This window comes from Onychostoma macrolepis, chromosome 24 (assembly GCF_012432095.1).
Source record: "Onychostoma macrolepis isolate SWU-2019 chromosome 24, ASM1243209v1, whole genome shotgun sequence".
Lineage (NCBI taxonomy): Eukaryota > Metazoa > Chordata > Actinopteri > Cypriniformes > Cyprinidae > Onychostoma > Onychostoma macrolepis.
The window spans coordinates 11718713-11746139 of NC_081178.1; the positions used below are offsets into that span (position 1 = coordinate 11718713).

The 27427-nt window shown below is 38.3% G+C and overlaps 2 protein-coding genes across 5 annotated transcripts in view; both read left to right on the forward strand.

Annotated features, from left to right (window-relative positions):
• The window catches only part of LOC131532842 (uncharacterized), a 36066-nt gene extending 24656 nt beyond the window's left edge, over window positions 1–11410 (forward strand). Inside the window, exons 21-37 of the mRNA XM_058764624.1 lie at window positions 665–792; window positions 1997–2064; window positions 3535–3725; window positions 3805–3909; window positions 4274–4493; window positions 5279–5421; window positions 5519–5616; window positions 5783–5892; window positions 6042–6175; window positions 6771–6875; window positions 6960–7058; window positions 7529–7642; window positions 7881–8000; window positions 8125–8308; window positions 9229–9500; window positions 10265–10401; window positions 10474–11410. Of these exons, the coding sequence (XP_058620607.1) occupies window positions 665–792; window positions 1997–2064; window positions 3535–3725; window positions 3805–3909; window positions 4274–4493; window positions 5279–5421; window positions 5519–5616; window positions 5783–5892; window positions 6042–6175; window positions 6771–6875; window positions 6960–7058; window positions 7529–7642; window positions 7881–8000; window positions 8125–8308; window positions 9229–9500; window positions 10265–10401; window positions 10474–10680 (2435 nt within the window). The 3' untranslated portion in view covers window positions 10681–11410. The remainder of the gene's footprint in view (window positions 1–664; window positions 793–1996; window positions 2065–3534; window positions 3726–3804; window positions 3910–4273; window positions 4494–5278; window positions 5422–5518; window positions 5617–5782; window positions 5893–6041; window positions 6176–6770; window positions 6876–6959; window positions 7059–7528; window positions 7643–7880; window positions 8001–8124; window positions 8309–9228; window positions 9501–10264; window positions 10402–10473) is intronic.
• An 815-nt stretch (window positions 11411–12225) lies between these two features.
• Window positions 12226–27427, forward strand: part of flt1 (fms related receptor tyrosine kinase 1) — a 33841-nt gene continuing 18639 nt past the window's right edge. The window contains exons 1-10 of one of the 4 annotated variants that reach the window (XM_058764705.1): window positions 12226–12613; window positions 16035–16131; window positions 16794–17005; window positions 20440–20564; window positions 24429–24591; window positions 24689–24825; window positions 25924–26095; window positions 26286–26403; window positions 26505–26674; window positions 26891–27038. In XM_058764705.1, the coding sequence (XP_058620688.1) occupies window positions 12556–12613; window positions 16035–16131; window positions 16794–17005; window positions 20440–20564; window positions 24429–24591; window positions 24689–24825; window positions 25924–26095; window positions 26286–26403; window positions 26505–26674; window positions 26891–27038 (1400 nt within the window). In that variant the 5' untranslated portion in view covers window positions 12226–12555. The remainder of the gene's footprint in view (window positions 12614–16034; window positions 16132–16793; window positions 17006–20439; window positions 20565–24428; window positions 24592–24688; window positions 24826–25923; window positions 26096–26285; window positions 26404–26504; window positions 26675–26890; window positions 27039–27427) is intronic. The other 3 variants (XM_058764707.1, XM_058764709.1, XM_058764708.1) reach the window with 3 other exon arrangements.

Here is a 27427-nt window from a genome sequence, read left to right on the forward strand (position 1 = left end):
GAAAATGTTACTTCTGATCAATTTAATGCATTTAATGCACCCTTTCTGAATAAAATTATTAATATTAATTCTAAAAAAGACCTTTAGAATTACTGACCCCCAAAATATTTGTAGTGTAGTGTAATAAAAGTTTGTGTTTACATAATATATGTGTGTGTACTGTGTATGTATATGTAAATACACACATATGCATGTTATGCATATATATATTTAAGAAAATGTGGTATATATTTTGTTATATTTATATATAAAATATGTATATTTATAATATGCATACAATTTAAAAAAAAAAAAAAAATATATATATATATATATATATATATATATGCATGTATGTGTGTGTATTTTATATATACACAATAAATATACACTGTACACACACACATATTATATATGCACAAACTTTTATTTTGGACGTGATTAATCACTATTAATCGCTCGACAGCCTATTTTAGTATTTCACAACTTTTTTGTGAAATATTTTGTTGAAAAGTATCTGTGTGCTTCTGTCTTTAAAATAAACGGCACTTTGATTTGATATTTTGTTATATAATCCAACGGTACAGATCATTTTCATCAACATTTAAACTTTTGAAAGCATTTTAAAATGTTTTGTGTTATCTCTGAATGCATCATCTCTTCATATGTGTTCCTGTTCCCGCAGCCTCTCCATCGCTCTCAGTGTTCTACCTTGGAGGAAGCATCGAGTTCTCCAACCTCAGCTTCTCTCCAGACCTGGCAGACCCGTCGTCTACACAGTTCCGCCTCCAGTCTCAGGCGCTAAGCCATTACGTAAGCATAAACATACATAACAGTCTCTCTGTGCCGCCCTCGACAACAAAGCCGGTTTCTCCGTGATCTCTCCGGAATGCAGCGGCTCTCCAGAGACCACTCAAGGAACGATGCTCGGCCCTGGCACTTTCAAACGCAAAGTCCGCCAGAGCTGCAGGTCCAGTGGTGCGCTCGTCCCTCATTGTCACCCTTTTAAATGTAAATCAGGCTCTGCTGAGTCTTCGGCCGCTCCGTGGCCCTCTTAAATGTAAAGCCAGCTGTAACCAGAGCCCGGCTCGGTGTGAGGTGGCGCGGTGAGACCGGCTCCCAGGGGACTGCGGCTTTTCAGGGCCGAGGACAAGAACGGTGTTTGTGAGAGGGACAGGGCCCAGGCAGGCTGAGTGAGAGGAAGAGCAGTCCTTCAATAAAAACATTGTCTGTGGGCTTCCTCACACACAATCAGATGCTCTGTACCTCTTTGCTGAGAGGCTGCAGCCAGCGGAGAAAAGAAAGGTAGACCAGAGGACAGAGTAGGCCAGGAGAGAGAGAGAAAGTAAGGATTTAGGGCACCAAAAGAGAGCGCAGGAAAGTCTGGGCCAAAAAAGCCAGTGTCATGGGAATGGTTGGCATTTGTGTCTACATTAGGCGTGAGATTAATTGAGGCCGATGAGGAAGCCGGCCAAGTGTGGCTTCTCGTCTGGCGCGATGCTCTAATTAGCCTAAACGTAACTTGTTTCGTGGCTGTAATCCCGTTTAATAGCGAGCGAATGCGATTGTAAGAACTGACGGCCTGCAAGTGTGCACCCTTGCTCATAAAACTAGTTCTAAAACCGCCGCCCGCCCCTTCCATCCAGCGCTTCGAGATGACATTGAGCCCTGGACAATGGCGCTGTTGTTGCCCAAAGCTCTTGTTGCTCAAAGCCAATCGCATAAGAACAGCGCTTTTGTGCCAAGGCTGCAGGTCTCACCCGGGTCTCTGATGTCTCACCTTCTTCAATGATGTCACGCCTTCCGTAGCTCTGATGTCACTGAGACGTCTCAATATACTGTTTATACCAGGCGGAAACTTCATGACCTTAGATGTTATCAGTGGTTTGTATACAGCTTTCAGAAATAGTTTGAGAATGGAAAAAGAATAGCAGCTGATGTTTGTCATGGTAAAAAATGTTTATGTTGTCTTTATCATCTCTTTACTTCCTTTCGGTTGATGTGCCATGGATCTAAGTTCTCAGAGTTGTATGATTCTTCACCATGGAGCTCGTATTACCAGCACTCAGGAATTATTGCATTTAGGTGAGTCTGTACATGAACACAAATGTCACTGTATGTTTATAAACTACATCAAAATGAGCCTTTTTTATCCATTGCGTTTATGTGCAAGAACACAAAATTGTCTCTGATTGGCTAAAAAGTGCCCACATCTCTATTTATTCATTTATGTATTGCTGTTTTGCACTGACAGTTGTGATCTGCTCTGCTGCAGTGATTTCAGTTAGACATTTTCATTTTAGGCCATTTAAAAAAAAAAAAAAAAGTAACTTATCGCACCTCTAATCAATAATAAAAAAGGAATAATAGAAAAATATAACAATTAAAAAACTGTGACACCATTTTGAACATTGACCACAATAGTCAAGTGTTATTTTAGTAGCATTTATGGTTACACTTTATTTTAAGGTGTCCTTGTTACAGTGTAATTATACATTTAAGTAGTGAGTAATATTGATTAACTACATGTACTTACTATATGTTTAGGGTTTGGCTTAGGGTTACTTGCATGATGTAATTATGCATAATTGTTATAATAGTAAGGACATCTAACGTGTAATATAAGGACACCTTAAGATAAAGTGTTACCCTATTTAAATACTATTATAGTACGCATTAGTGTTTTAAATTAGCATTTAGTAGTTGCCAAAGTAACATTTGAATTTTCAGACATTTTTCATCTAATGTGTATGGTTCATATCAGATTTATTTCAACTAACAGAAACTATTTTTATCATTTTAGTTGTAGTTTTAGTTACCAACAACAGTATGTTCAGCACTTTGTCTTATAGTCACAGCTGTTGTTCACTAATGCAGATGTTATGTCTGCTGGCAGTGGTACAAGTAGCAAATATAATGTGATTTACTTCTCTTAACTGCCAGTCCCGAGGTCATCTGCTGTACTCGGTGCGCTGGTTTCTCTGTAGTCTGTCAGTGCTGGCACAGCATACCAATAGCCTTTATTCTTTGGTCAGGTGCCATTCAATGCTAAATGAAATGTGCAGAATACTAAGTGTCTGTTTTTCTTGTAGCTTTGAATGAAGGTGTTGTTAGGATGACCTGATCAGGCATTATTCCACCTGATCCTGTTTAAAAGTGCACCTAATAAGCTTTCATGTACAATGAATACATTTATTAATGTTACAAAAGTTTCTGTTTCAAATATGATACTGAAGACTGGAGTAATGGCTGCTAAAAATTCAGCTTTGCATCACAAGAATAAATTAGGCTACATTTTAAAAATATATTATATAAACACTTATTATATTTCAGAATATTACTGTATTTTTGCATCTAAATGTAAATAAATGCCTCTTTGGTGAGCATAAGAGACTTCTTTGAAAAACATATAAAAACCTTACCGAGCCAAAACGTTTGAACAGTAGTGTAGGTGTGATGCCTCACTGCAACTGCACAAACTTAGTAGTCTTTTACTTGATTTAAATTCAAGGCCTATAAACCCATCTTGTTAAAAGTCATGTGTCCTGATGACAGTGAAGGAGTGGAAGGTCTTTGTGTGTACTACTGGAGTAAATTCTCTGCTCCTCCCGCTATTGCTGAGGAACTCCGGAGAGTGAACCCATCCCGGCTGCAACGGCGTCTACCTGGAACCAACAAGGTCCTTTTTAGCAGGAACGAGGAACGCTACTACATGGAGAGGGACGAGGACACACTGCGTCTGCTGGGTTAAGAGCATTGCTTCCCTCTGTTTTTGTCTTTTCCAAAGTAAGGAAAACATCTTAATGTATGTTCCTGTGTCTGCAGGTTTGAATGGCGAGGATGAAGACGATGAAGATTCTGATGACAAAGCGGAAAAAATAAAGAACCCAAACTCTTTACAGAGTGGCAAGTGGCAGTTGGGGCTGCAGGGTACAACCATAATACACTGTAAAGCCTGTTGAGTTTACTCACATGATTTATGAACACTGACTCATTTGAGTTGCCAAACATTGGTTAAACTAAGCTCTTCTGTATCCTCCATGATATATCGTACCATGAGTGAAGAAAAACACAAGTAAGCCATGCATAGGTAAGGCAATTCAAATGCAACCATGTCCCATTAATCCTCTGAGTAAACTCTGCATGCAAGTCCTTCCACCAGGCAGGTTTTACAGTGTACTATCACTATCATACTATCATTCTGTCGTGAAAACTCCTCTACAATCATTATTTTGGTTGTATTTTTGATTCATTTACTCATTTTGATCACGTCTTACTCTCATCTGCCTAACAGCCATGTCTTTTGACCTGTACGCTAAGTATGGAAACAATCGCACACTCAGTCTTGTCAGTCCGAAGAAGCCATATTACCAGTGGAGGCTTCGGGTGCCGTCCGGTCACCTCGTGCGGCTTGTCATTCTCACACTTCAAGGAGCGACACCAGGAAGCTGCTCTGCCAACAAGCTGTCTGCTTATGATTTCCTGCTGCCGCTTCAGAACAAGATCATCGCCAGGTAAGTGGGACAGCACTTAGAGAAAATCCGTTTTCTACGTTTCGGTGTTATTGATTTAATTACAATACTTGGAGGGTTAGTTCACCCAAAAAGGATCTTGGATCACAAAGAAAGATATTTTGTAGAATCTCCATACTTTTTTAATGACGGAAACAGAAGCTGTCAAGTTCTAAACATGGCAAAAAAGCATCCTAAAAGTGGTCCTTTTATTTTATTTGAACTGTTTTCTATTTTAATATTTCTTTGAGATATCTGATATCGCTTCAGAAATCACTTTAATATGTTGATGTGATGTGCAAGAAACATTTCTTATGATTATCAAAGTTTAAAACGGTTGATCTGTTGATCAGTTGATACTTTTAATCGATTTAATGCATCCTTGCTAAATAAAAGTATTAATTTCTGACCTCAAACTTTTGAACGGTATTGTATATTTCAAGTCTTCTGAATTCATATGTTTGTTTGTTGTGGGAAATGGACAGAATTTTGCTGAACACCTCTGGTGAAGCTCTCAAATATCATTTAAATTCAAATATGTCACATCATGGCGTTGCACACCAAGTTTGATGTCAATGGCCAGACATGTGAGCATGATATATGGTGTGATTTAAATCAAATACCATCACAAATGCAATTTGAGCATACAAATAATATATGTTGCTTTTCTCTCTCCGTAAGGATGTGATCCTCTTTACTCAGTGCATGAATGCCGTTTTTTTGTTTTCGTACTGTCATTGTCTGAGTAAAGTTGGCTAAACATCAAACAACATCTCTTTTCTTCCCAGATGGTGTGGTCTGCCAATATCAGGAACATCCCCTGTAATGAAACTGACATCATCTGGAAACGTCATGCTTGTCACATTTTCTTTCAGTCGTCAGAGGCAAGGAGCCATCTTCAAAGCTTATTTCCAAGCTATACCCAAAACCGGTGTGTGAATTAGCAGTCAGCATGAGATGCTATCATTTTAGTTGTTATTCTGTTCAGGAATCAGAAATTCTTTGGTTCTGTGTCACTGTTTCTGTAGAGTGTGGTGGTTTCCTCACTGCGTGGAACGGCACGGTGACGTCTCCTTACTACCCCGCCTACTACCCTCCAAATGTGGACTGTAACTGGAAAATCAGGGTGAGCTAAGGCTAAAGGCTTTCCCAGGTATCCCATGAGCCTCTTCCCCAGTGCCCTGTGAACTCCATTCAGAGGCCTGGGATGCTCCCTCTTTGAGACAAGGAGCGCAGGGTGGCTGCTGCTTTGTGTAAGAGTGCGTCCGTTGAGAGTCTGGTTTCTCTTTTAGGCTCCGTTGCCGGGATACCTTCTCTCCGTAACCATTGTGATGCTAGACATTCAGGATTCACCGGCCTCAAGCACCTGCGAAAAAGATTGGCTGGAAATAGGCGGCGTCAAGTGAGTGTCATGTTATTCATCACTAGAAAACAGCTGACTTAAACTTCCCTATACGAGCTGTACATCTACATGGACTAGGTTTATAATACGTCCTTTGAGAATCATGTCAGATGTTTTTGCTGTGTTAAGTTTTTCTTATGCTTCCGCAGACTCTGTAACCCAATTGGGGACAGCGGCAGAAAGAGGATCTACTCTTCACCCGTCCTGCTGCACTTTCACTCGGATGAGTCTTTGACCCATAAAGGTTTTTATCTGATCTTCAGAGCCTTCTCTCCTGAAAGTGGTGAGTGTTTTATGTGGTTTCTAGAAAAGGCATAAGTGTTTTTTTTTTGTTTTTCTTTCTTGTTTTGTAAAGTAACTTGATTTGGGTTTTAATTTTTGTTTTGTGTCTTGAATGCGGGATATTTGTCTCTGTTACTACTATGTGATCGGGGCCAAAGGTAAATAATTTAGTAGTGAAAACTATTAGATTTGTTAGACAAACTATTATATAATATAAAATTAGACTGTCTCAAAAGGATTCTAGTTTTAAGCACATGAAATTGGATTAAAATTGTGGTTTTTGGCCAGAGGTCTAAATAAAATTTAAAAAAGAATAAAATTATTCAACAATGTTATGATTTTTACAATCTATTAAGTTGATAAGTTGCAGTGAAGTATTTTTAATTATTATCTAATTTAATTACAAAATGATAATAATTATGTCCCACATTTTGTGTGCAACCCTGTTAGAGCATGTTTTTCCCCGTCACAAAAATAAATATTTTCCAAAAATAAAATCTTCACCTATTATGGCATTATTTTATATAGAATTGTGCGCTAATTGAATCAAAACACAAACGTACACATCATTAATCATGCTTTTTCTCCCATATTAGCGTGTCCGAGGCAGTTCCGCTGTGGAGATGGCAAGTGTATTCCTCTGAGGAAAGTGTGTGATGGAGAAAAAGACTGTTCTGATGGACGAGATGAGGCCAAATGCAGTAAGTGCATGAGTTAGATTTTCCATACATTCTTTTCAGCCAAGCATAGTTGTCTTATTTAACCCTGCTCTACTTTGCCATTAGACACGTGTAAACCGGGAGAAGTTTATTGTATGGGTCAGTGCAGACCACACAGCCAGTGTAACACCGCATGTGGTGACAGCAGTGAAGAGAATAACTGTGGTAAGAGTGTCTTTTTATTAATCCTTAAGAAGATTTAATACTTCAGCATGCACAGTTTCTCTCTTCCTGCGTTCACTGATACTTAGAGATGTCTATTTTCATTGCTACAGACGTGTGGAGAGAGTTTGTGGTAAGACCTGCCTATGTTTCAGTGTGTTTGTGTGTGTGTGTGCATGTATTCACCTATATGTGCGGTCACATTAGTGAAAATTTATGTGCAAAAACAAGTATAAAACACTCACACATAAGTCACTTTCAAATTAAGTAGCTTTCTGTTACTCAGTGAGGCAAAGTTGCTTGACTAACTTGAACATGAGCGAAATCTGCGTGGGGAACTTTTAACTCAAAACTCCCATTTGCGGATTCCTTTTGAAAGGACTGTTTTGCCTGCGAAATGTCACCAAGCAATGGTAATTGTGACCGTAATTGTCAAACTCATTTATTTTGTGTTCAATTTGCCCACTTTTTAGGAGGTAAATGCTTCCATATGTGCCCAAACAAAATCTGCCTCCCCAAAGCCTCAGTGTGTGATGGGATTGTGGACTGCAAAGACCGCAGTGATGAACTCAACTGCACAAGAGCATGTGAGTAAAACCCACTTTACAAACAATTCTGCTCTATTTCGTCATCTTTCCTTGCTTACTGGCCCAAAAATGCATTTGGACATTCAAGCCACATGGATTTCATTATGAACACATTCATAACAAACACAAATTACACTATCAGAAAGAAAACTATGTGAAATATTTTTACGATCATATGTCCTCTAGTTCTTTAATTTTATTAGTGATGCTGAATATTCTGTCTCTCTGATCATTGCAGTTTCTAAAGGATGCTCTCCTTCCTCCTTCAAATGTGCCAGTGGAAAGTGCTTGAGTAAAATCAATCCGGAGTGTGACGGCATTAAAGACTGCAAAGATGGTTCAGATGAGTTGCGCTGTAGTGAGCATTCCCATAGAATTACACATTCACATCAAATTTATTATTATAGGCAGTTACATTTTTCTTGCAAGTAAGAGTCTTTGCTTGCATAACAAATCCTACAAATGTCATGCTGTGCATGTAGGTTGTGGCACGAGGCCCAGGAAGAGGGCAAAGATTGTGGGTGGCACGGATGCCCAGGCAGGCTCATGGCCGTGGCAGGTCAGCCTTCAGATGGAGCGCTATGGCCATGTGTGTGGGGCATCTCTGGTGGCCAGCCGCTGGCTCGTCTCTGCAGCTCACTGCTTTCAGGACTCAGATGCAATCAAGTGAGGTTTTATTCAGGCACATGCACTACTGTTCAAAAGTTTGGGATCAGTATTCATTTTTTAGAAGATAGTACTTTTATTCAGCAAGGATACATTGAATGTATCAAAAGTGATAGTAAAGACATGTTTAATGTTACAAAAGATAAATGCTGTTCTTTTGAACTTTTTATTCATCAAAGAATCCTGAAAAATGCATTACAGTTTCCACCAAAATATTAAACAGCACAACTGTTTGGTACATTGGTGAAATTGGTGTTAACAAAAAATGTTCAAAGAATGTTCTAAGCAGCAAATCAGCATATTAGAATGATTTTTGAAGGATCGTGTGACACTGAAGACTGGAGTAATGCATCTTTGCATTACAGGAATACATTACATTTTAAAACTTACTACTTACTATAACTTACTATTTTATTGTATTATATTCCATTCCATTCCTGAATGTTGCAGGCTATTTAAAGGGATAGTTCACCCAAAAATGAAAATTATGTCATTAATTACTCATGTCTTTCTGAACCTGTAACCTGTTCATCTCACACAACAGCGCAAATTAAGATATTTTTGATGCATTCCGAGAGCTCTCTGACCCGTAGACAGCAATGCACGATCAACGTCCAGAAACGTAGCAAGGAGATCGGTAAAATAATCCATGTGACATCAGAGGTTCAACCATAATTTTATGAAGCTACGAGATTACTTTTTTTTTTTTATGCAAAGAAAATAGAAATAACAACTTCTTCTGAGCTCTCAGAATGCATCAAAAATATCTTAATTTGTGTTCCGAAGATGAACGGAGGTCTTACGCGTTTGGAACGACATGAGGGTGAGTAATTAATGACAGAATTTTCATTTTTGGGTGAACTATCCCTTCCAAAATATGTGACACTCCAGGTATAAGGTGTTTGTTTATGTTTTGGCAGGTATTCTGATGCGCGATCATGGAGGGCCTACATGGGCATGCGAGTAATGAACTCGGTCAGCAATGCAGCGGCCACCAGACAAATCCGTCGCATCATCTTGCATTCGCAATACGACCAATTCACCTCTGACTATGACATCGCCCTTCTTGAACTAAGCGCCCCTGTCTTTTTCAATGAGTTGGTACAGCCCGTCTGCGTTCCTGCCTCCTCTCATGCCTTCACCTCTGGAACCAGCTGTTTTGTCACTGGATGGGGGGTTCTGTCAGAAGAAGGTATGGAACGTTGTAGAAACTAATTCAGAACAAACAATTACTTCTTGTTGAGCTGAAGCAAGACAACGTTAGCAACACTGTCTTGCAACACATGATTCATACGATGACTAAAGGTGAGAAAACGTATTCTAAAGAAATCATCTTTGACCACACCCACTGAAAAATCCCCAGGATCCCCATCGAAACGGCAAAATCAAACATTAAATATGCTTCACATTTCCATGGTTCACAGAGGCGGAAGTCATCATAGTTGGGTAAACTTCTAAAATGATTAATAGAAACTACAAGAAATATATTTTTATATATATATTTTGTTCTCATTTGCCCCAATAGCAAAAGAAGAATATGTGATGGCATTTCTATAGCCTTGCAAAAGAGGAAAAAATATATTGAGAGAGAAATATGTCAAATTTGCCATCACTCCCTCAGCCGTTCTATTAAAAACACTAATGTAATATAACACAAAGATAGTGTTTGGGATGTACTTTAAATAAAAGAAAAAGAAAAGAAAGTATAATTTTTTTGTAAATATAAAACTCAAATTTTAAATTTCATTAGTACTTATATTTGCTATGGAGATCTTATTTCAAAATGATTTTAAAACGCATACCTGACTAAAAAGAAATGAATGTATTTTTATGTCAGTAAACTTTAAAGAGCAGAAGGGTTTTAGAAATAAGTCAGATTAAGCAGGTAAAATCTGTTGCAAACACCATTTCATGTCATTACATACATTGTTTCCATCTAAAAACTTCTGATTTCAGGTGAATTGGCCACACTGCTGCAAGAGGCCACCGTTAACATCATCAGTCACAACACTTGTAATAAAATGTATGACGATGCGGTCACTCCCAGAATGCTTTGCGCCGGAAACATTCAGGGAGGAGTGGATGCTTGTCAGGTTAGTGTGTGCTTTTGTGTTCACTGCTTGTCAGTGTTCACCGTTCATATATTCACATCTGTGTTCGCACAGGGAGACTCTGGGGGACCTTTAGTGTGTCTGGAACGTGGCCGGAGGTGGTTTCTAGCAGGCATCGTGAGCTGGGGTGAGGGCTGCGCCCGACAGAACCGGCCCGGAGTTTACACGTGTCATAAAGTTCACAGACTGGATTCACCAGCAGACGAAAGGCCAGGTGTGACTTACACACGCACACATATATTTACACCAGAGAACGGGTGATTGGCCCACACTCAGTTGCGTGTGATCGAGGTGCACCGGCCCAGCTCTCATGGTGCCCAGACACACAGCAAACATCAACACCTCTGCATCGGAAACAATTTCCCACCAATTCCTGTTGCTCAGCGTTTGAAACCTCTACCCACGGTCTGCCAGCAGCTTCACTCCCCTCTTTATGCCCCAAAGTCATATGAACCACCTACAAACCAACTGTACTCTATAAAGCCTCGACAGTGGACTACTAGTGTAGAGATTGAGGAGATTATTTGCAGTGGAAAGAGTTCTCTTGGTAAGATTTGTGTTATTTGCATACAGTGGCTAAATATTAGTTTTCATTCATTTATTCATGTTAATGGAATCATTTTGATTTTTTTCATTGTTTAAGAATGATATAAACCCTTCACTTCATGGTCCTTTTCAAATATGTCCTACTGTGAAACTGATTGCATGTCAGAAATGATGACCAACATGAAATTTAGTCATTATTGTTACTGTTTTGTAGGGTTTTTGTTATCACAAAAGATTATTGGCTTCTCCTTTATTGGGAGAGAGCAGCGGCAGCCCCTAAGACTCTCTCTACTGGTCGTGATTTGACATTACATCTTACTCAGTACTACTTTAGTTACGCACACATTATGATCTGTATACCTGAAAAACCAGATGTAAATGTCAAAACTGAGCAAATGTTGATACTTTATATTAGATACATGAAAAATAGAATTATATTAAAAAGAGGTGCTACATTACTTCCACTATGTGATCTGTTTTTATATTGCATGTTTCAATTAAGTGTAAATCATGCCGGTTTCTTACTGGTTTCTTTCTTATTTAATGTGAATATAATCATGGTTCATTTATATAATATGTTTTAGAGGTATGAAAACAAACAAGTCAGTTGTTTCTCCTAGACAGCAATAAGATTAAACATTCAAATTGAGTCTCTCTTTCATTAACTTTTTCTTTTGAGAAGAATATTGAATTAAATCTCACCTGCCCCTAAGATTTTCAAGAGATCTTGACAAAGTCTCAAACTGGGCTCAAATTTTTATTTGACTTAAAATGAGAGATTTCAGTATGATCTCAAACATTTCTCATCAAATTCTTCCAAGACCAATTATCTGAGCTTAATTTACTTTTTTGTATGACAACAATTGTCTGAGGAATTTTAGGAGAAACATCTGAGACAAAGGTGATACTTAAAAGAAATATAATGGAGGATTTAACGGAAAGAGTGGTATCTTAAAGCAAACGTCCTTGGTGTTATTTTATATTAATTACTCTTCTGTTCCTTTGTATTAACTTCCTATATTATGCATTGTTAATGCGCAAGCAGCATAACCAACATTTCTGTTGATCTTCACTAGTATGTCTTTTCCCTCACCCCTCTCTCTGAAAGAAACCTCTGTTGTTTCTCCTCATGGATTTTTACACTCCTCTTTTAAGGATTGCAAGGGTGGGATAACTTCAGACAGCGTTGGATTTACAGCAATAAGCTTGTTTGTCCGTGATTTGATTGATGAAGTGGAGGAGAGACTCAGGAGCGGTGCAGTACATCGGGCTCTTGTAGGTCACGTCAGTCGCGCGGGATGGGTGTGTCGATGAGCGTCACGGAAGCTCCGGTGGCAGTGGGAAATGAATAAATCCCAGCCCGCGGTCATAATGGGCAAGAGTTTAACTGGAATTCATGCGTGGTCCTCCTGCTTCAAGAGTTCATATAGCCTACTCCGGACGATACCGAAGTTGATTGTAGTCCATGTGAAAGCAGGGTTTGAGGAGTTTGGTGTTGTAAGGTGAATTGATTCTCTGGAGTATTGGATCTGCAGTGTTTCTTCAGAGGTGTTCATATCCAAGCAAAGGACCTCAAGCAAGACCAAGAGAATGTTCGATATATTATTTGTGATGATATTTGGATTGTCAGGTCGTGTTCTGACTAAAGGTAAGTATATAATGAACTTTACTTTTATCATTGAATATCAGTTTTCATTAGTATTCATATTAAACATCTAAGCCATAGGCTACATTTATTTTTTCATATGCACGGTTTCATACTCCATCAATGCAAAAGGATGAAAGAACATTTTGGGAATGCTTGAGGATGCGAGTGTGACATTCCTTAGTCACAGTGCATCATTTGCGTTTCATAATGAGGAGACTTTCATTCACTTTGGATAAGCATACTAACTTGTTAGCATTTTTTATTTTATTTTTTTTGTATTCATGCCCAGTTTGTAATAATGCGTACTGCAAAAAACGCTAAATTACGCGCTAAACGAACATAAATTACGCGCTGAATCAGATGTGCTACAATTTGCTTTTCCAAGACTATGGCAAGCCTATTTAACATTTTAAAACGAACTAGTATTTTTGTTACTAGTACCATTTTCGATTTATTAATAGAACTGAATCCAACTAGACTATCTATACAATTAGTCAATATTGTCCAAACGACTTGTCTGAAAAGAATAGCTGATAGCTGAAACTCATATCCGTATAAAATTTGATAAAAAAAAAATACACCTTGTTACAGAAAAATCTTTTCATTGGAATGCTACAATCTAACGATCTGGTAATGCTAGGCTATTGAATGAACAAGTGAAATGGAAATCAGAATGAGCGATAAAAAATGCATATAAAATTTCACAACTGACAAAATAAGTTGTGTGCACAATAGACAAAACACATAGGCCTATGTACAAGATACAATTATAGAGATGCAATAATTTACAAATATAATCGCTTATTAATAATAAAAAATAAGTAGGCAACTAATATAAAAACACACGTTAGTTAGTTTTAAGAAATAAATGCTAAATTGGCCTGCCATAGTAGGACAAGTTGTTTTGATAGTAGAGACCTCTCTGCTCTTACTTGGCATCCGTCTTTAATGTTTGGCCCCGGTTGAATCAGAGAGGGCGTTATTTCCTGAGCCTGATGACTTTGTGAAATGGAAGTTCTAATATAAATGACTTCGGGGTCATGACCACCGTGAGGCAGGAACCAGCGCTAATCAGGGTGTTATAGCTAAAACAGACCCAAGGGGAGGAAGCAGGGGTGAAGCGATGTACTGTCCGCACTGCGTGATTATTAGTGCTTTATTGGTGAACAATTCACCACTTGCATCACAGGATGGAAAACTGAAATTGATTAATGGCCAAACATGTGTTTTAAGCATATGTCCCATCTGCGTGCACAAAAGCATACAGTTATGCCGGAAAAATGATTTTGTAAAATGAATCAGAATAGGATTTTAGAAAGATTCCTAAAAAAGTGCTACAAACAAAATGCACTAATAAAACAATTTCAAATGAACAAGAATAATTCACTATTTAAAAATAAATAAATAAATGTAGTAATGCAAATGATATAATTATAATAATAATAATTGCATTTCCGTTTAGCTTATTCTTGTTCAAATTAAAGTTCTAGTTTGCAGCACCTTCAGAGTTCAGCAAAGAACCTTCTTATCAAGAAACGTTTTCCTTTTATAGTTCTTGAATTGGCTTTATTATTCTTTGTGATCAATAAATTTAAGCACTTAAAGTTAAGCAAATAATAAAATTCCTTTGTAGAACTTAGAAATGTTTCCTTTAGCCCACTTACTTTTAATAGCACGTACAAGAATAACTTGTTAATAATCTTAAATAACGAAAGTAGCCTATTTAATAGGCCTAGTTTGCCAGTGGGCGCTGTTTTAGCTAGCTACTAATAATTTTATGAATCAGTCTTTAGATAGGCTATTGATGCATTTTTCTTCTTGTGATATTTAAGTAGTCACACAAGTAAAGACTGAAGAATGAAATGAATGCGTATAGTGTTGATAAAGTCGTTTCCAACAAATTTATAATCAAATATAAAAATCATTTTTAAGTGCATGCAACATCCATTCAGTGTTTTTATGTTCTACATTTTTATTAAGCCCCTGTTCGTGTAACTGACCTTTCCTACGTGCTTCGCTGTTGAAACTTCAGCCTTATTTGCTCTGGTTCATTAGCGTTTATTCAACTACGACGTGTAAGGTTTGTTGAATTTGGCAGGCTTTTGTGCCGTCGTTAGTGGCAGGCGCTCTTGTTGAGGGTTTCTGAAACGGAACCTCAGCGTGTGGACCGGCTGATAACGAGCCTGTTTGAATCCCATGCGGGACTCGCTGTGGGAAAAAGTGCTTGACTCCTACTTCCTTTTTTCATTGGTCTGACTACAATACCATTTTAATATATAGACGGCACATGGCCTGCGCTAGCGTGTGAATAATGGAAAGGAAATGATGCTGTAAGTTTTTTTTTTTAAAGCAATAAACAATGGTGAGAGCTGTTCGTGTTGTATAGACACGTCTGCATGGAGACGAGATGTTTAAAATCATATTGAATTATGTGCCACCTTAACCCACAGTTAAGTGTTTTTTTTCTAAACGGCAAAAAGAGATGAAAGCTGGAGTATGCGAACACTGTTTTTGGTTTAGTGTATTTGTGCTTACAATAGGCTACATGTGATTCTGCATATTAAATAGGCTGTTAATGTCACAGCATAACGCGGATATGGTAAATCATTTTTATAGGCCTGTTATTCAGTACAGAATACTAAGTCGTTACGTTCGATTTATGTTCCATTGGGCGTGCTGTCTTATTAATCAGATAAATACAATTACATTCATGCATGAATTTGTGTAGCTACATATATTAGGCTACAAAACGATAACAAGAAAATATTATCTGTATGGAAAGTTGAAAAATACAATTATTCTAGACTAATAGATACAGAATTGTATGTCACAAACTAAAGAAGTAAAATTATTTTGATGATATTTTGAACTTAGTCTACAGCTGACATTTTACGTTTATTTTATTTATGTTCTTGTTTACTAACAGTAAAAAAAATGAAAATCTAAAAGAATAGGATGTATTTAGTTTTTATCATTATTATTATTATTAATAATATTTTTATTAAAAATGTTTTTAAACACCACATTAATGTGATGTATTTTTGATGATTTTTATTCAGTGAATCTCCTTTATTTAATCTATAAACATTGCCTTGAAAAGATCCTCAAGTATCTGTAGTGTATTGTGTGAGATGGAACTCATTCCTGAGTTCTGTCTTACACAATACACTACAGTATCTCTGAACAATACTCAATTGACCTTCAATAACAACCTTGAAAAAGTTGTACTGTGCTCAGAAGCGCCTAAAATATAACTCTATCAGTAGCAGGAACTGTGAGTCTGTTTCTATAGCTTTAGATGGCATAGTCCTATTTTATGTAAGTTCTTCATGGACTTTTGTCACTTAAATGTGGTCAATGTCACTCTGTAAAGCTTCACTTCAGCAACCTCTAACATGCCTTTCTGTTTTCTATCTGAAAGATACAGACACAAAAGGGAGGTTCAGTTCTCCAGTGGTGGATGTTACTGAAAAGCAGCTTATTATAGAGAGAAATCAGACACTTCAGCTAAACTGCAGGTGAGTGATTTGTCATGGTTAAAGGAGGATAAATCTTATGGTTAAAGGAGGAAGTGGTTAAATGTGGATCATGACGTTTTGGAAGAGTCATGTATGGCTGGGAGGTTAGGAGGAATGTAGAATGTAGAAGTTTGGAGTGAGAGATTGTAAAATGCAAGCATTAAAGATGAGAATTGAGTGGGGTCAAAATCTTAAGAGCACACTGAAGATCTGGGATACGTAATTTGATTTAAACCTTGAAATAAACAGAACGCTTTGGGCATTTAGATGACTGAAATATTTAACATTGTGCACTATTTCTAGGTCACTAACCAATAATCAAATTAGACCATTACCTCTTTTGTACAAAAGGTCAAAAGTTCATATGCACAAGAGTCTTTCAAATCATCCTGGAGAACTTGATCATCAGATTTTATGCATTTTGCGTGATGCTGTCATTAAAGCAAAACTAAAACAAACAAACCAAAACAAACAAACAAAAACAAATCATAAATCAACCATAAATCACGTTGACTGATCTGACTTCACATTCTATGCTAGTAAAGCTTAGTAAAGTGCAAAATAGAAGCATTCTCATAAGTGTCCCAAACATTTGGACTCTATTATATGTTGATTACCATTATGTATAAAGTTCCTTGTATAATCCAAACTTGATGTTTCAGGGGACGGTGGGAGGTCCATTGGGTTTTGCCATCAGGCGTACCAAAAGTCTACCACGGCACCCAGATAGAAGAGACTCGATGCGGGAAGAAAAATAACCAGTACTGCAGCCGTCTGATGCTCAGTCCTGCTTTAGCTCAACACACAGGCTCTTACCGCTGCAGGTACCGCCAAAAGCAGCGCAAACAGGCCTCTGTGTACGTCTACATCACAGGTAAGACGCTTCAGGTGAACGCTGGAACCCTCTCTTTCCAGCGTTGTCATAAATTATGTACTTCCTTGAAATCATGTCTCCATCAGGTCTTCAACTATCATTTAATAGGTATACCAAGTAAACACAAAGGATATTAAAGGGCACCTATTACGCCCCATTTTACAAGATGTTATACTGGTCCTGGGTGTCCCCAGAATGTGTCTGTGAAGTTTCACCCCAAAATACCCCACAGATAATTTATTATAACAGCTGGAAAATGTCATTTTTAGGGTGTGTCTAAAAAAAGAGCTGATTTGGAGTGTATGGCTTTAAATGCAAATGAGCTGCATATTCCCGCCCCATCTCCAGAAGAGGGTGTCACGTATAGTCTCTCTGCATTACATATCTACAGCAATAAAAAGCTGGTATAAGCAACATAACTGAGAGCGACAGAACCGGTGTTTGGCCGTACATATGGGAAGTCAAATGCACTGAAAGTGGGACGAAACAGCACGATGTTACAGGCTGCGCTGACCTGTCATCGGCGCGGATCAATGGACCGAACCACGCGACCGCGCTACTGAACGAATCTCGCGCTACGAACGGCACAAACTAATCTCAAAAGCACGGTGCTGATCAGTTAAAAATACTTAATGTATGCACACAAATACGGTTAAAACGCTAAGCACTATAACGACATGACATTCATAAAGGAGTCTGGAGTGATGCATGTATTTAGGTAGATTTTGAGGCGCATTACCTTGAAAAATTAAAGTAATCCACAGCGTCCTCAGCAGCTCAGATGTTGGGAGAAAATGAAGACTCTTATGCTCAGTCTTACATCCAAACACAGAGCGCCACGATTGCTTGTGAGACATTGTTGACGTTACAGCTGCTCAAGCGCGGAGAAAATGAAGGACAGCTTAACCGCTGAGGGCGGAAACTATAGCAATGCAGGGCTGTCAATCATCCACCATGGCCCCGCCCTCCGAAATGTGACGTCACACTGCGGTGAGAGTCAAAACGGCAGGCCTAGTGAGACTGACTTTGTTTAAAGGAGATTAAAAAATGAGGAGTGGGTGGATTTTTATTATTGTTGGGTGGTTGTGTTCACACACTGCCAACACACATTTATGTCCAAACTAATGCTGGGCGATATATCGCATGCGATTGTCATGCGCATCTCGTCAGTAAAGCCGGTTCTGTGATTAACAGTAAATCTCCATCACCTGCTTTCAAATGGAGCGGCAATTTAATACAAAGAGCCATAGTTCACTGACAAGCTACACAATATCGTGTTCATTATCGAAGGCGATTCGTCTGCGATAATGAACGCAATATTGTGTAGCTTATATTATATCTGTGTATTAAATGCCGCTCCATTTGAAAGTAGGTGATGGAGATTTACATTTACATTTATGCATTTAGCAGACGCTTTTATCCAAAGCGACTTACATTGCATTCAAGTTACAGTTTTTACATTTTATCAGCTCTTGCTTTCCCTGGGAATCGAACCCATGATCTTGGCGTTGCTAGCGCCATGCTCTACTATTTGAGCTACAGATTTACCGCTAATCACAGAACTGGTTTTACTGACGAGATGCGCATGATCATAGCGTTCGATATATTGCCCAGCCCTAGTCCAAACACCATGTAAAAGTGGATTTTGCATAATAGGTGCCCATTAATTTAAAATATGTATTTAACTGTGTACTATATAGTGCATAATAAAACAAACTGAAGATATTGTAATTTATTTGATAAACTGTTAATTAATAATGCATTACATTTACATTTATCTGACACTTTTATCAAAAGCAAAAGAGGAATAAAAGTAATTCTTCTAGGAGTCAACACTATTTGTAATGTAAAATGTCAGTTTTATTTGACAACTAAATTAAGAAGCAAACTAGAGAAGACAAAAATAATAAACACTAATAAAAAATGAATTTTTGAATATCATTATATGTTCTCTTTGTAACTGAAATATTTGGACATTTAACACATAATTTTACACGTTATTACATTAAGGATTGGAGATGAATACATGTAGAGTAAGTGCAAATGCATGGTGTTCAAGCTAAGCTATGAGGCTAATTGGGTATCTGTATGCTATGCTAGTGTCTTAGCTAACTAAAGGCCTATTAACACCAACGATGATAACTATAATGATAAAGTTAATTATAAAGTTTTAATTATCATTCTAATTCCATAATGGTAATGACATAGAAACAATGTTGTTGGAATCACTTAAACCACTTTATGTGGTGTTCAAAAACATTCACTCGAAAAAGCATTTAAAGCGGAATGTTAAAACTAAAAAGAATGTTATCGTCCATTGCTGTTGACACTAACAGTCATCGTTGTTGGTGTGAATGGGCCTTAAAACAAAGTTTAAACAACATAATGTGATTTTGTAGGAATTGTAATGAGGCGCTAAAGAGAGTTCCCATTAAACGCTGGGATCACTTGAGATCCTAGTGGAGACCCGATTTCCAGGGAGGACCCAATTTGTCACGACACTGGCCTCCGTTTAATAGCTTGGCCATCTCACTGACCATTTCTGTTGCTTAAGGCTAAACAGGAAGCCTCAGGAAGCAAATAATACCTAAACACCATTTTTCTCTCGAGGCAACACATCCGACTAAGTGAGTGCCTGGCACGGTTTCGCACTGGCATTTTTTGTTTTTGCTCACACCGTATGCTGTCCTCTCTCACTTTTGACTAAATTTAGATGATAACTTTCATTTACGTGCTACCTCGAGGGGACAGAAATAGCCCCAGCTGTTGAAAGGCTCAGCTCTTGGGCAGCCTTTCCCAGGGTACCCAGCCTTATCTATCTCCCTCAGCCTGGCCGTCCGTATCCTGTGCTGCTCTGGGGGGAGGGACAACTTGGAGACGAGGATAGAGGATACGATGTCTCCTTGTGTATGTTTGTTGGGATGCGTGTCTGTACATGGGAGTGGGCACCTTGAGGGCATGCCGGGGCAGAAGAGACTCGGATCCTCCCTGGTCAGGCATTAAGGAAGGCTAAGAGGTGCCCCAGGTCACTAGGTGCGGCCCCCGTTTAGCCAACAAGGCCCCTGAGGACCATCAATCGCTCTTACGGCCATGTCCATTTAGCCTCACCCTTCGTCCTTTATATTGAATCAAAGCACGACAAGGAAGCATCCAGCAGTCCTTGGGGTACTTTTGTTAAAATGTTCAGAGATTTTTTTCCGTTCCTTTAATAACACCAGAGCTTCGAACAATGGGGTGAGCAACACCCAAAGCCTTTCATTGCCACAAGAATATTGCAACTGGGGCGAAAGTGCAACCGAGAAAACAACAGAGAGAGAGTGTTTGATAACAAGCGAGAATTCTCTCTGTATTTGTTGCTGACTCTAGATTGTTGTCAGCATCTACTGTTTGTATGCAGTGTCTGTTTGTTCCTGACCTCAGCATTGGCGTTTCAGATAGCCAGCAGCCGTTTGTAAAGGTGCAGTCAGAGATCCCAGATGTGGTGTACATGAAGGAGGGAGAGCCGTTGGTCTTCCCCTGCAGAGTTACAAACCCAGATGCCAAAGTCTCGTTGGTAAAGGTGAGTGTCTCAGCTGTGAACAAGAAGAACAAGTGTCTCAGCACTGACCACAACATGTGAGACAGTTTCAGCCAATCAGAACATGTTTGATGTTTAATTTGCAGAATTATAGACCAATGAGGGCAGTGGGAGGAGCCATCCAGAAAACTGGAAACTCATTGCCATTTAGAACAAAACTTTCATGAATTTTCTGGTTAAAACACATTGCCAGTCTTCTTGGCCTTTTCAGTTATCTCATAAACATAGGCTTTTCATTTGTCTGTCAGCTATTAACACAAAATGTGAAATAATCCCAGCCATTCAGAAGATATTTGATGTTAATACTGGATTAAGAACCATGAGATTTGACAGTGGGCAGGGCCATCCAGAGAACTAGATCTATTATTTTGAAAGGTGTATTCATGACTTGTTGCTTTGCAATGCTTTGTCTGGTTGTTTTGGGACAAACTCCTTATGTCTAAAGATGAGTGTTTTTATTAATTATGTCTGTTCGAGTGTTCAACAGACATTTTGGTTACACTTTATATTAGGTGGCCTTAACAACTATGTACTTACATAAAAAAATAAGTACAATGTACTTATTGTGGTCATATTGTATTGCAACACACTTTTGCTGGTATTGAGGTGGGATACGGGTAAGGTTGGGACAGGTTTGGTGGTATGAGTGGGTTTAAGGGTGGGTTTAGGTGTAAGGGATGGGTTGACAGTGTAATTATAAATGTAATTACAGAAATTAATTACAGATGTAACTACATATAGGTATTTTTAAAAATATAAGTACAGTGTAAGAACATGTATGTACACAATAAATGCATTGTATCAAATAATTAATTTAAATTTAAGTACATAGTATTTAAGGCCACCTAATATAAAGTGGGACCGACATTTTTTTTAAAGTCTCTCTGTTATAAAAATATAAAAACGGCAAACTCTAAACTTAAAGTATCACGTTTCATCACGTGAACACTATATAATGAACTCAAATAAACCTCCACATAAAGCACATCTTTCTGCAATTCATTCTGGTTACCATAGGTGCGTCCCAATTTGCATATTTTCGCACTATTCTATGCCATTCTAGTGCGAGTAGTGTGTTCACAAAATTCCAAAAAGAAAAAGTGCACTTTAAATACCCAAATAAAGCACTTAAATAACCAAAAAAATGAAGTGTGGAAAGTTGGACACTTCATGCACTCAACCGTTTCAGCTTTAATTATGTAGCAGAGGGGGAGGAGTTATCAGACTACGATTATGAATGAAAAAATAACCTTATGTAATTCACACAGTGCATAAGTACATAGTGTATCATTTGTGACACAGCTCATGATTATTTTAAAATTGTCATGTTCTTTACTTACATCACGTTTTAATGGCGTTAAAATCGTTATTTTACAAGAGCCTCTCTAAAGACCTTGTGTTCTGTTACATTCAGCTCCGTTTGGCTGTTTGAAAGAAAGAACGCACGTCTACAGTATGTGTGTGCATGCACTATCTGTGTGCATGTGCGCAGTTGCTACAGTAAACGCATTGCGGTGTGTGCGCTTTCTAAGTATTTTAACGTTGTTGCTGCACTGGACTGAAAGTCGATGTTGGAGCAAATTGACGTGTGATGAATCGTTATTGCAAATAATCAGAAAAAGACCGATCATTAGTGCCAAGTACTTCTGTACTCAGCTATTCGTGCCAATCCCTACTCTTATCTATGGCTTCCACTGCCATACATGGAGTGCATCCTCTCACTCTCATTCACAAACTCTCCCTGTCCTTATCTAACAATCACCCCAGGTTATAAGGACAAGTGTGCATCTCTTCGTGCCAGTTCGGATGTGTGTGTGTTCGTGAGGGCATGTGGAGGGGATGTACAGAAGTCTTTTTGGCTCAGCATGACATGGATACTTTAAGCCGATGCTCAGAGTGAGCGGCGCCCACAGCTTCCTTTTCTTGTTGGCACTGCACAAAGCCAAGGAGATGACGCCGAGACCACCTCATGCAGACTGATGTCTTCCACAGCTGGTGGCACAGACACAGATTTGAGGAATGAAGCTAAAAGGATGGCTTGCGGTGCATTTATGATATAGACACACTACTATATCTCTGGAGATGTAGGCTGAGTCCAAATATGGCAACAAAAGTCTCAAGAGGGTTTAAAAAAGGACTTAAGCATTTCAGGATGAATTTCAGATGAGAAGAGGAAACGGAAAAGAACAAGTTGACCAGTTCCCGTCGCTGCCTTTGGCTCCATGCATGCAGGATGGAAACTGTTTTAGGATATGCTAGTGATATGACATCCCTATCCTCCCTCCTTGCTCAAAAAAGCACCACATTTCATTTCTGTTTGCTTTGTTTATGTCCTGCCGACCCTGCGCACAGATATTCAAAAGGTAAACGTGCTATAAATACGAGCTCTCTCCACCCTTCTCAAACTTGGACTGTCACATACTGGTAGAGTGTTTTTTTCCTGAGAGGATTTTGCACTTGGCAGTGTATCTTTAATCTTGCACCTTTTGCGTAGGGAACAATACATAGGCTCTCGCTGAAGCTGTGAAAGTAGCCGCGGGGCCCTTCCAGAAGCTGACCTGAGGGCCTAGCCGCGATGTCTATATCCTGTAGTAACAGGATGTGAGGAGATGGACTGGAGTCACGTTTCCACATCCTCGCCCTCCCTTCTTACGCATTGAACATAAGGAGGGATGTTAGCGAGAAGTGGGTTACCTAAGACTTAGGTGGGATTAGATGGTAAAGGTGAGGGGGGCACAATCTTTTACTTTACAAGTGTTCGTAAATATTAATTCAATGATGTGATGTTATGTGCTTTTCTCATGCTTAAAATAAAATATTTAACTTTATTTTTATGTCAGTTTTAGTTTCAATTTTAGTGCTTCGACTTAAACCTGCTACGTTTAGTTGCCAAGACAAAATTTCAAATTATTGTTAAAGTAATTTTTATCTAATATTTATATTTTATTTTATTTTATTTTATTTCAGCTTTATTTCAATTAATGAATAAAATTTTTATAGTTTTAAAAATAACGATTGATAGAGGTAATTGAGTAATTGAGTTCACGTCTTAAAGTCGTCATTTTTTGTGGCTCTAATTTTGTCAAATTATGCAAAAAGTGTGAAAATATTATGTAATTGTGTGTATTTAGGATACACAGACTGCTAGCTGTGCAATTAGCTAAAAGATTCCAGTATTTTGTTCCAAAATAATTTCCACCACCGTCATTTCCACCACAGAATGCTGTTACACAATACATAATTTGAGATGTGGCGGAAATGACAATGTGGTGGAAATGTTCATGATGCTTTAGAAAAATGACAGAATTGTGTTCACTGTTGGTCATTGTTACAGGAAAATGTGTGTTCAAAAAGAGTTTATTTTAAGTCCACAAGGCCAAAAGTGCCCATACCTAGAGAAATGCGCTATAGATGTTATGCTCCTGGGTAAAGGGCTTACCTAATGCAGTAGTGCTTCCTAGAAACCAAGAGATTTTGAGCAGCTCACACTGGGAGGAAAGCATTCACCTGATCCCCTGAGAAAGGGCAGGACACTTCCACAGTGTCACATCTAAGCCTGTAAACATTTCCTCCATCGAATATGGAAGTAAACAAAATCATAACACCGCTCTCCAAGAATTTCTGAAGGATGGTGCACTGTTGAACCCATCAGAGCCCTTGTGTGCGCTGGCCAAATGAGATTAAAACTGAAAGCGCAAGTTGGTTTTTAAAATACACACAAATGGAAATCCTTTAGAGCTTTGCAAAGTGTAAGCACAAATCTCTGTTGTACATAAAAGAAATGCAAAAGCTTGCGGTGTAGCTGTTAATGTTTTTTTTTAATTATCCTTTTTGTTACATTTTCAGTTTCCTTTCCACCGGTTAGCTCCTGATTATAGAAACATCATCTGGAACAGCAGGCAAGGTTTCACTATCCGTAGTCCCACATTCTTCTACATCGGGCTATTTTCCTGTGAGACTATCGTCAATGGAGTCAAATATAGCAACAAGTTCTTGACTCACAGACCAGGTAAGCACTTAAGGTTTCTATGAGTAACTTCTTAGTGAACCAAAAATTGGGACTTAAATTTAAGTTTAAAAATTGCATCTGTTTTCTTCTCTTGCAGTGAATAAAATCCTGGATGTGTATTTGAACAGCACGGGTTTGGTGCACACGCTACAGGGCCAGATGTTAGCACTGAACTGCACAGTTACAGCTGAATGGAACGCCAGGGTTTCCATTAGCTGGACGTACCCACAAAAGGTGGGGTTTACAGAGTATGCATTTGTGATTTATGAACTGCTATTTCCAATATCTTTATTCTGCAGTTGGTATAATCAGAATCTATAGACATGGATTTTTAAAAGAATAGTTAACCCAAAAATTTCAATTGTGTCATCATTTACTCACCCTCATGTCATTCCAAACCTGTATAAGTTTTTTTCTTATGTTGAACACAAAAGAAGATATTTTGAAGAATTTTGAAGAACCAAACGCTTGTTGGTCCCCATTGACTTCCATACTAGGGAAAGAAATACAGTGAAAGTCAATGGGGACCATCAACTGTTTGACTACCAGCATTCTTCAAAATATCTTCTTTTATGTTCAACATAAGAAACTCATACAGGTTTGGAACGACATGAGGGTGAGTAAATGATGACAAAACGTTCCCTTTTGAGTGAACTATCCCTTTAAGATGAATTAAACTCATCTTGATGCATTACTACTAAATTTATTAGTTCCACAACAAACACTCATTAGAAAGAAAACCACGAATTCACTTGTTTAATATCTTATCAAAAGCAAATGGAGTCTCCTGCATCACAGTTTTTCTTCTAAGAAAAAGACAGTATTGAAATATGTCTACTCTAGAGTTTCAGAACAAATCTAAACAGTCTCAAATTGTGCTTTGATTTGCTAATATATCAAAGTCTGCCATCAAAACTCTTATTAAATTCTTCAAAATGATCAGGAAATTAATTCGTATAATAATATAATAAATATAATTAATTAATAATTAACAGAAATGTACTGTATACATACTGTATGTGTGTAAATACATTTCTCGATATGTCTCATTTGCTTCTATTTTCATTTTTATATTACTGTGATACTTCAATGCAACATCATAACTTACTCCATTTAACCTCCTGAGCTATAAAAGAGCAAACTCAATTTTTTCTTTTTGGCAACTAGAGTAATTTTAATTGACAGCTTGTGCACTAAGGAGGCATTGTTTTACACAAAGTGTTTTAAATGATTTTCAGATTTTCTGTAAACCTCATTTCATCTGAAACCCATGTTGTTTATATTTTTTCCTGGTGTTTGTGACACAATTTACTCTGCTTGTTTTTACTTCAGGCTAATGGATCTGCCACTATCATCAGACGCATATCAAGAAGCCGAAGCAACATGCTCTTCTACAGTATTCTCACCATCCCCACACTGAGCAAAGCAGACCGAGGACTTTACAAATGTCATGTAACAAGTGGTCCATCCAAGCGAGAAACAAATACCACAGTTATTGTCTATGGTGAGTTTTAGAATCAGTCACCTTGTTGCTGGGTTAAAATTTGCTTTGAAATGATTGAAAATTTGAAACACCATGCCAAACTGCTGTTCCACCTCTAATGGATTCTAATTCACTATTTACAGCTTTTTATCTCTCGGTTGTTCACACATGTGCTTCTGATTGTCTTACTCTCTTGTCTGTTTGCTCCCAGACCAGCCTTTCATTCGACTTAAGCACAGAGATGGCCCTGTGGTTCAGGCTTCTGCAGGACAGAAATCTTTCCGTCTTACTCCAAAACTAAGGGCTTTCCCTGCACCTGAAGTCATCTGGTAAAATTTCCTTTAAGCTGCTAATTAGATGTAGTTTTTCCCCCAAATATCCATTAAATTGAACAGAACAAAAAAATGTAATAACTGAATCCGTTGCTTAGGTTGAAAGATGGGATGATCGCCGCCGAGCGGTGCTCCCGTTACCATGTAGACGGCATTTCTCTGGTCATTCGGGATGTGGCTGAGGAAGACTCAGGAATCTATACCATCCTTACTGGCATCCAGCAGTATGGACTTTATCAGAACCTCACACTCACGTTGGTGGTAAATGGTGAGTTTTTTTTCTTTTAATGTTATAGAACTGTTTTATCATATTCAATCAAACCGTTTTAATAGTTGAACAAACTATAAATAAAATGTTAAAAAAAGATCCTGTTTACAACTTTTTGCTCAAACACACACTCATACGTTTTTATTATTATTTATTATGGAGACTATGACAATGTGCACTCATTGCCTTTTCCCTTTCGTCAAAATCTGTGCACAGTAAAGCCGCAGATTGGAGAAAAGACAGTTTCCTCTCAACAACCCGGGACTGTCCAGCGAGGTAGCAGACAAGCTCTTCATTGCACCTCTCATGGTGTCCCACCACCTCAAATCCAGTGGCTCTGGCATCCGTGTCCTCCAAAAGGCCTGTAAGTTCACAATCCACTCAGAAACACGCAAATGTTTGTCAAATATGAAACAAGGCAGTGATGAATGTGCATTGAAATGCTGATTAAATACATAACCTTATTACTGTGAGCCAAAGTAGCATACTCGCATAACATAGACCCTGTTTTAGGAAGGTTATGGTCCCTTTGTTTTGTTCAGGCCCCTGCAAGCGCTCTAAAATCTCATTTTATTTCCCACTCTGATGTTTTAAGAAGTGAAAGCATTACAATGAACTTTCTAAATTTGAAAACATTTCCCCAATTACTGACTAATCGTGTCCTCATTGCCCTTTAGTCACAGAGGAAAGGGATACGGTGAAGAATACTGGGTCAGGGCCAAAAATTCTGTCACTTTTAATTTAGTTTTTGAT